The sequence below is a fragment of the Colletotrichum aenigma genome (genome assembly GCF_013390185.1).
Source record: "Colletotrichum aenigma strain Cg56 chromosome Unknown KSG_Cg56_contig03, whole genome shotgun sequence".
NCBI classification, from domain to species: domain Eukaryota; kingdom Fungi; phylum Ascomycota; class Sordariomycetes; order Glomerellales; family Glomerellaceae; genus Colletotrichum; species Colletotrichum aenigma.
The window spans coordinates 4,612,071-4,621,347 of NW_023500909.1; the positions used below are offsets into that span (position 1 = coordinate 4,612,071).

The 9,277-nt window shown below is 55.2% G+C and overlaps 2 protein-coding genes across 2 annotated transcripts; both read left to right on the forward strand.

Moving 5' to 3' along the window:
• Window positions 1-240: 240 nt before the first annotated feature.
• Window positions 241-2,980, forward strand: CGCA056_v005197 (uncharacterized protein; the record flags this gene model as incomplete). The annotated part of the gene is made up of 3 exons (XM_037320450.1): window positions 241-1,852; window positions 1,907-2,175; window positions 2,234-2,980. The coding sequence occupies 3 exons, from the start codon at window positions 241-243 to the stop codon at window positions 2,978-2,980; spliced, it is 2,628 nt and encodes an 875-aa protein (XP_037180664.1).
• Window positions 2,981-5,639: 2,659 nt separating this feature from the next.
• CGCA056_v005198 (PKS-NRPS hybrid synthetase) lies at window positions 5,640-7,853 on the forward strand (the record flags this gene model as incomplete). Its single annotated transcript, XM_037320451.1, has 2 exons — window positions 5,640-7,395; window positions 7,450-7,853. The coding sequence occupies 2 exons, from the start codon at window positions 5,640-5,642 to the stop codon at window positions 7,851-7,853; spliced, it is 2,160 nt and encodes a 719-aa protein (XP_037180535.1).
• Between the last annotated feature and the right edge of the window lie 1,424 nt (window positions 7,854-9,277).

Consider the following 9,277-nt stretch of genomic DNA (forward strand, 5'->3'; position numbering starts at 1 on the left):
CGTTCGTCCATTGATTCCACTGCAGCTCCATCGTGTGTGTAAGTTTGCTGGCTGTTTCTTTTTCTTGCTTGTTTGTCTGCTTGGTTCGGACCTATCTCATCTCCCACGTCGCCCTTTTCATCTTGACTATGCCGGCCTTGAGCTGAACATCCTCACAGGACCCGTACCGTGTCTCCAGATCAATGTGCTCTTCATCGCTTCATCGTCTGGGCTGCCGTCCAGCGCAACACATGCCAGAAAATGACGCAGGCTGACCGCCTCGAATGTCCTCTCTTGCGTTGCCGGAAGCGCTTCCCGAACCACGAGCTCATGCTTAGGCACCTGTACACATGCGAGCAGCTCTCCACCGGCGAGTATTGGTGCTATGAATGCGACAGGACCGAGAAGTTCACCGACGGTAAATGCAAACGCTGTCTAGGCCACCCGGGCAAGAGGCGCCGCATCATGTCCGTAGCCAAGAACTTCTTCTCCTCGTTGGGTCAGAAGTCGAGACCGCAACAGGATGTCCCGGACCTCGATATGGATGACGTTGTCATCCTACCTCCGCCTAGCTACGACTCGATTCTTGTTCAGCCCCAAGAGGTCGAACTGTCTTCCTCATCAGAGATCTTGGAGATCGACTCGACGGAGATACCGCTGCCCATGCCCTCTACCGCCTTTGCTCCAGGCAGCACCTTCGATCAAAAGCCTTCTAACCCTTTCGCGACAGGCTCTGTTCCAACGCAACAGTCAATGCCTGCTTTGCCAGACCTTAATTTCGAATGGGGTCTGCAGAATGGCGTTGACATGACTGACATGGGCCGGGTTGACAGGCCATCATTGTCGGTACATACTCATGGCCTATCGCAATATCGAAAGCAGCACAAGCCCACCACGCGGACGAAGAATCTATCTCCCAGTGCTTCACTCAGATCGAATGCAAGCACCGATAGTACTGCCAGCTACCTTGTCTCTCCTGCTTCTGCCTTCAGCGGAGCTTGGACACATGCCGAAACCAGCCTCACGTCGCCCACGTCGGACAGCATAAGCCCTGGCGGAAATCTCTCCCGAGGTTGCTCCAATGCAAGCCAATACTCCAACGCATCTCGCTACACCAACTACGACCTGCAGCTCCATACGCTCATCCAGGAGTTACCAGCGGAAGATATCATGCTCCCTCAGACGCTCCCAGACGACATCGCCAACAACCAGCATTTCCCCCTTACCGAGGCACCGAATGCGTCGGCACCGGGGACGGAGAGCAGCATCCCCACCGCTGTTGAACAGGCAGAAGAGATGCCGCCCACCGAGATGGAAGCAGAAGTCCTCGGCCGTGCCTACTCTGTAGATGCCAACTCGCTTGTCGGATCTGCTTGGGAGCTCCTCAAGGCTCACGTCAGTTCATCGATGGGGAAACTGCAGTGTCTCTCACACAACCACCTTGTGAGAGACTTGCAATCGCTTTCACCACAAAGGGTTGCCGACATCGGGCTCACATGTCTAAAGAGAATCCTCGAGGGCGGGCAACCTGCATCGACGATCGAAGCCTTGTGCTTTATTCACGTCACATATTCGCTTTCTCTCATTGTTCATGAAGACGACGCTCAGAATAGGTCGAAACAGCTATTCGTGCAAGCACATCTCTATAGCAACAAATTCCGCCCAGGAGACCGTGAGGCATACCTCGAGGTAGCGACGGAGATATGGCATCCCCTGGACTTGTCGACCACTGAACTGGACGAGCTGCTACTGGAGCGTTATCAAGGATCAGTGTCCAGGTCGTCGAGTCCCAAGGGCAAAGGCCGAGCATCTCCCCACAGATTCCAGTTTGGGCAAGACAGTTTCCTCGAGATAGCGCAATTCTTCCTTGACGGTAGGTGACTTTTATTCCTTTGCGAGGTCTTGCTGATGCTAATGTCGACTCTAGAACTGGAGGTTACAGCTTTGCCGAGTAACGTTCCAGAATCCAAGGAGGTGCTGGCCTCGACACTATGGAGCAAGCACCTTGAGGATGACGCCACACCAGCAAACCCGGCCTTCACGATTACGGTCAACGCCGTTGCTCGCATGCTTTGCCAAGAATTCCCCCATGCACGCAGGCTTGAGTCGAAGATGCAGCGTCTTCAGAAGCGCATTAGTGGAGGAAGCGTTCGAACCGTCAGGAGAGCGGAGTTGGAGCTCATGCAGGTTGGAAAAGTGAGTTATTGCCAAGGAGATCCTAATGCGTGAAGAACTTTGCTGACTTCCTTCTTAGGGTTGCATGTCGGTGCAAGAATACTTCGACAACTACGTTCCTGAAGTTAGAGAGCGCTTCGGTGCTCTGTACTCACAGCCGATCCCGGGATACGCCGCACGGTCGGAATATCACGCTCACGGCATCGAACTAATGAGGAGCATCATCTGTGGTCTTTGCGAGAAGCAGGCGTCTACGAAACCTGTGCATGATTCCTCTCAGGCAGCAACATATGGTAACCTTGATGAGTTCATCAGGAACATGACGAATGACCTGGATGGATCCTTGGGTGACTTCATGGTTCCCGATGACTTCGGAATCCCCAATGTTCAAGTTTCGATGGACGCCGCCACACTGTCGGACCCGTTGACGGCTTTCTATGACAGCGGCGAGGATCCAGCGCTGGACATTCTGCAACCACTCACAACGATTGGAAACAAGACAGCAGATAACTCGCCTGGGTCTGCCCAGACTGCAAAGGCCAGCTCAAGCTCAAAAGGTGAAGTGCAGGCGAATGACTGCTGCGAGATCTGCGGGTATCGGCCCAAGGGTGACCCGCAGTGGTTCAAAGGCAGTATGGCGAAGCACAAGAAGCTGCAGCACTCGGCGGCACCACCGAAGATCTACCGCTGTCCGTACCCGGGCTGCGCGAGCCAGTACAAGAATCGTCCGGACAACTTGAAGCAGCACCAGCAGGATAAAGGTCACTTTGTCGAAGGAGACACCAGCGTGCGGAGACCTAGCAAGAGGAAGAAGACAAGTGACTGAACGTCACAACACTTACGGATTTGACAGATTTTTTGAGTTTTTCGATAGATGACGGGATCGGATTATGGCGCACAAAGATACCATTTTGGCTACCGGGGCGTTCGAAGCCACCGAGAAGAAACAGCAAAGCTTATTCTACCTGGGTCAGACCAACAGGCTGGCCTATTGTACTATATACCCTTGAGACAGATGACTGATGATATGCCGTAATACAAGGCGACCGGGCTGTATGAAGCAGTCGTGCTGCACACAATCTAATGAGAACATCTACGACATGAATATGATAAAACAAAAAGAAAGGTTGAAATTTGGCCAAGATTTCGGTGTGCTCGGTGAAGACGGGTGAGGGGGCAGGGATGGGACCCTGTAGCGGAAACTCCACTAAAAAAGCACCCGTGAAGCACAGACAAACCACCTCAGCCGGCTGGTTCGGTTTTGCAGGGCCCGGGGGCAAATGTAGGGCTGATTTGCGGGCTTCCAGGGGGAGCTTGGTGCTGTAGCGAGCCGACGCTTCGCTGCCCGGACGGTGTTGTTGGCACTGAGAAGACATGGAAGTCCTGCGAACTCAGGAGGCGCCGTGAGATACCAACCTTGGTAAGGTAGGTAGGTAGGTGGGTGCAGATCGTCTTTGGGATGGTGGTTCTGGCTGCAGTCGAACTGCGCTGCGCGTCTTGTGGAGAGGATACACAAATCTCCAACGAATTGACTCGTTCTTTTCATCCATTCTATTATTGCAGTCTGTCCTGCGCGTGCCATTCAGGGTTTGAAGGGACCTGAAGGTTGAGCAGACAGCAAGGTGGATGGGAAGAGAGAGCCAGCACCGAGGTGTTGGAGGGGGCGTGTTCCCTCGAGAAGGGGCCCTGGGTGCCTGGGCCGGTAACTGCAAGAGGTGGTACAAGCGCAACCTAAGCTCACCTCACCTCCCATCACCTCCCCCGAACTGAACGAACGGCGTGCTGGGTGCTGGGTGCTGCTGGTTCTCTCTTGTGGGCGGGACACCTCCCGTCGATTTTGCATACTGGTGCCCTGCCTTCTTTTTTTCTATTCTCACTCCTGCGCTCCAGACTTTCAGCGGCATCACCTACCTAGCATGGCAGCAGCACCACCACACGGCACCACCAAAAAGCCGTGCAGCGACTCCCGTCGGCTTCGACCGTGATTAATCTTTGATTCATTTTCAACGTACACGCCTCTGTCCGGGAGGTGGGCGACATCAGTCAAATCAATCAATCACATTGTTAGCTGCTGCTGTCAATTAAATTGAGGGTGTCCAGGTCCCAACGACATGCACTTTTTTTTTTTTTTTTTTTTTTTTTTTTTTTTCTTCTCGTGATGACTGCATTTCCCACGGGCCATCGTCCGCCCGGTCGGATGAGAAATTCTGCCTCGTACTCGTCGTAAGCGAAACACGTTGCTTTTCTGTGTCGTGCTTTTATTTATTTATTTATTTTCCCGCTCTCTCGCGTGACCGGACTAATCGGGGGACGCGGTTTAATCGACTGGACCTCGACCTGACCGGGCTGGGGCGGTCAACAATAGGGCCGGTGACATCACTTTCGCTCCAGAAACCAAGATCACGTGCGGTTCCCAGTCTCAATAGGTACGCCAGCTGGCTGTCCCGACCAGTCTTCTCATTGGCTGGGTGGACCTCTAAGGATGAAAAGGTGGAGTTTCGTTCGAGTCCCATCCTCCAGTCACAGTCCCGGTCAGTGCAGTGTCCCCGCCCCTTTTTGCGTGGGGAAAAAAAAATAAAAATAAGAGAGGAAGCCGGCCAGCGTAAGCGTAGGTCTCAGCAGCCCAGTAGCCTCGGACGGGCCCAGGGAAGAAAAGGCCCGCGCCACAGAAAAATTCTCCCAGGCAGCCTTAGGCTTGCCTTTCCCCCCATCTGGCACGTTTGGCAGCGTCTGGCACTTGCCAATCCCCCGTGCACTCTCCCTTTCCCGGCTGGCTCAGCAGGCTAGGCGGTTGTGTATTGGGTGTATTGGGCTAGTGTCCCCCTCCCCCCTCTCTGTGAAAGTCTGAAGTGACCTGGCACGCCCGGCTCGAGTCTCGCTCGTCTCTACCTTACCGTAGCCCTCGCCCTGACTCTCCGTCTCTTTCTCGCCCTCTCTGCTGGTCCTCGTCCACGTCCACGTCCACGTCCCAGTCCCCCTTCCCCCCCTCCCGTCCAGGTCTCTTCCATGTCCGCCGCCCTCTCTTTCTCGCACACCACCCTTCACCTCGCATGTTTGCTCTCCCCCTTCTTTTCTGTGCACACCTCCCAGAACCCACACACACTCCACGCCTCTCCCTCCCCCCATTATCGACACCCCCAGACCACATTCAAGGGTTCGTTTGTTGCATCCTTTCTCGCATCTCTGGGATTCGGGTTACGATAGCGGAGGCTCTGTCATTCTGAGAGGATTCTCGCCGACGTCCACACCGATCCCGTCCTCGACTTCGAGTCGATTCTCACCACCGAGCCCGACGTCTGAACGCTTCTTCTCGCAAGGCCCAAGGCGGGCGACTCGCTCCTCTCGCCCTCGCCCTCGCCCTCGCCTTCACCCTAACACACAAAAAACGCTTCATCCTCCTCTTCCTTCCTTTTTTTTTTTTTTTTTTTTGCCCTTCTCGAGCCCTCCGATCCTCTCTCTGAACCGGAGACGCTCCTCTCGACAGAATGTCGAGCCTGGGGCAGTCGGGTCCTAACAGCCATCCGGGCCTCGCCTTTCCTCAGCCAGGCATTCGACGCAGTCACGGCGGTCCTGGAGGCTTCCCTCCTCTACACGCGAACCCGGCAAACAAACCATCACCCGGCCCTCACAACGCGTCTCCTTATCAACAACAGGCTTACACGCCTCAGCAGCCTACCCAGGCTCAATACCCTCATCATCTCTTCCAGACCCAGACGCCCGTCAATGGCAACGTTAACGGCACCTCGCGTCCCCCGAGCCACGTCCCCAATGCCGCCACCCTCGGACGCCAGAGGGGTCCTCCCTCGCGGCAGCAGATGCCTCAACAGAGCGCGCCCTCCATGTTCCTTCCCTTGGGAGGACAACAAAACCTTGGCCACCAGCAGAGCCTGAGCCAACAACACGTCTTGGGGCAGCAGCAGGGCCTAGGGGGACAACAAGGACTCGGTCAACAACAAGGACTTGGCCAGCAGCAGAGCCTGGGCCATCAGCAAGGCCTCGGTCAACATGGCCTCGGTCAGCAGCAAGGTCTGGGACAACAACAAGGCCTGGGGCAGCATCAAGGACTCGGTCAGCAGCAAGGGCTTGGTCAGCAGCAGCAACAGCAGCATCAACAACACCAGCAGCACCAGCAGCACCAGCAGCAGCATCAGCAGCAGCACCAACAGCACCAGCAACCTCAACAGCACCAGCAGCACCAACAACATCAGCAACATCAACAGCAACACCATCAACAGCAGCAGCAGCACCAGCAGCAAAACCTGGGTCAGCAGAGCCTTGGCCAGCAGAGCTTGAGCCAGCAAGGGTTGAGCCAACAGAGTCTCGCCCAGCAAAGCCTCGGCCAACAGAGCCTCAACCAGCAACAGACGTTGAGCCAACAACAACAGCAGAGCATTGCCCAGCAGCAGCAGCAACATCAACAACAGCAGCAGAGTCTGAGCCAGCAGCAAAAGTTGAGCCAACAACACAGCCTCAACCAGCAGCAGCAAAACCTGAACCAGCAGCAAATTAAGAGCGAGCCGATTATACCTCAACAGCAACAACAGCCTCAGCAGCCGACGCCAAAGCCTGCCGTGCAGCAAGTCCCGCAGGCTCAGCAGATACAGCAACAGGTTCCGCAGCAGGTCCAGCAGCAGGCTCAGCAAGTGCCGCAAGTTCCTCAGGTCCAACAGGTGCAGCAGGTGCAACAGCCTGCCCAACCCCGGCCTGAGACCCCGGCTCAGGCCAGCGAACACCATGGAGACAGCATGGAGGTGGAAACCCTCGCTGAAGATGGTGACTCGCTTGAGCCTAAGATGATTGATGGCGCCCCGTTCGTGCCTAGACAGCCAATGGGCGAGATGATGTCTGCTCCCCCAGAGGGAGGTAGCTACCCGACGTTGGAGGCGGTCCACAAGAGTGTGCTTGCGTACTGCACCTCTGTTGGGTACGCGATTGTTATTGGTCGTTCAAAGAAGACGGTTCCCGGTCTAAAGAAGGTGTTGTTTGTATGCGACAGGGCGGGCAAGCCCCCCAGTCGCGTCAGCCCCGAGTTCCGCAAGCGCAAGACGTCTTCCCGAAAATGCGATTGCCAATTTGGCTTCTTTGCCATTGAGCAGCGAACTCAGTGGACAATCCGATACCGTCCAGATCCTCAGCATCTGCAGCACAACCATGGTCCGAGCGAAAGCCCCCTCCTCCACCCGGCCGCTCGCAAGCTGGACAGCAAGATGGTTGCCGCCGTCAAAGCGCTCAAGGAAAATGGTGAGCCGGCGAAGTCAACAACGCGCGAAAGAGCAGTCGCTGACTCTTCGACAGGGGTTAGTGTTAACGAGACACTGGAAATATTGCAAAACGAAAACCCACACGTTCCTCTACTTCCTCGCGATATCTACAACGCACGAGCGGCGATCAATAGGAATCCTCAAAAGGTGGCGACGGGGCTAGCTGAGAACCGACCAGCCATCTACAGCAAGCCTCACCCAACGGCGGAGGAGCGCATCCGGGCAGACCTACGAAAGGAGCTCGCCAAGACGAAGGAAGACTTCGACAAGTACAAGGAGGACAAACAAAAGGAGATTGATGAGCTGAAGAAGACGCTGGAGGAGAAGGAGCAGATAATTGGGCGATTCGAGATGTTTATCGACATTTGCAATCAGCGGGTCATGGTTCAACGGGAGAGGCTCGGGGATGCGTCCGGGGCGGCCAACGGTGGCAACTAGTTGTTGGGCGCATACCGCAAGGCGCTATATGTTCAGAAGGTATCCTAGCATGGCGGATCGGGAATGGGTATTGGGATAGTGTAAGGCTGTACGAAGCTTTCTTTGTCGCGTCACGGAAGCATGGCCGTTGGTCGTTCGGAGAGCCAGGCGGGAACGGATCAGGTGTTTGATTTGGGCGGAGTCGTTTGGTCGTGCGTTCTTGGGTCCCTTAGAATTTTGGGGACCACATGGTTCTTTGATGTGTTACTGTCTACGGAAAGAGAAGGGATGCATTGGGCGGGTTTTAAAGCAGCAGCAAACATTGCGAACATGACTGAAGCATTGAACTTTGGGTTATGAGGTGTTAACTCTGTGATATTGACTAAGCCGCAGTGAGAAACCGCGGTCTGCACAGCTGACTGACATTTGATATGCGAGGTGAGGCTAGACGAGGCTACGGAAAGTGTGGTGATGTCAGGCAAGATGGACTGCCAAACCGGTAGGTTCCTAGCAGGTGTCCGGGCCAGTCCAAGTCGATTAGTGGGGCCAGGGCGCGCGGGCTGGCGGGATGCTGCAGCTCAAGCTACCTTACCTTACCAGGGGCCGCTGCTAATAGAAAGACGATTAATAGTAATTTTGGGGCTCAAGGATAGCGGGAGTAGGCGTTGGTGGCAGATTGGACGTCGCGTTGCGACCGCAGACAGTGCATTTCCCACCGATCTTTGCGTCTGATCGTAACGCTACGATGAGGACCGAGAAGCACGAGGAGCAAATGCGCCGTGGCCATTGTTGAGACGGGAGGGATGTTGTTGTCGATTATTACCTAAGTCGTCAAGGGCCCTCTGCTCTGCGTTGGCACATTTTGGCACAGTCAGCAACGAAACCACAGAGACTAAGGCGTGCATATAGGCTTGCACTAGAGACCGGGCTTGATGCAGAATTATTTATGCCTGGCCGCGCCATGTGAGGGGCCAAGGACAGCGTGTCTGAGCTTCCTCCACAAGCATTCACAAAAAAACGGATGCAAGGCAGCCAATCAAATAAGCCCCGCAATCCTCAGTGGGACACCACACGCCTTTAGTGGCCAACGCCTCCTGACACATGCTGTCGCGACAAGGATCCGTCCTGGTCGCGTCCGTTGGGAAGGGAAAAAAGAGAAGGTACCGTTTTCGCAGTCTCCCGCGCTGGAGTCGCTGCAAAACACCCATGAGGTACATGAATCACTGAGGTGCAGCTTTGCGTACCTTCCATGCCCCTGACTTTTTGGACCGAAGGGTTCTGTAATAAACTAAAGGCAACGTGAAAGTGGGCCGGGGGACAGGTCGACTTTCCGGGGCTCCAGAGGTTTACTGCGACGGTTTAGAGTAGAAAGTCAACACTGCTGCAGGCGGGAAGACGTGGACCTTCCCGGAGACAACTTTTGGCGCAGCATCGACCGAGTCGCG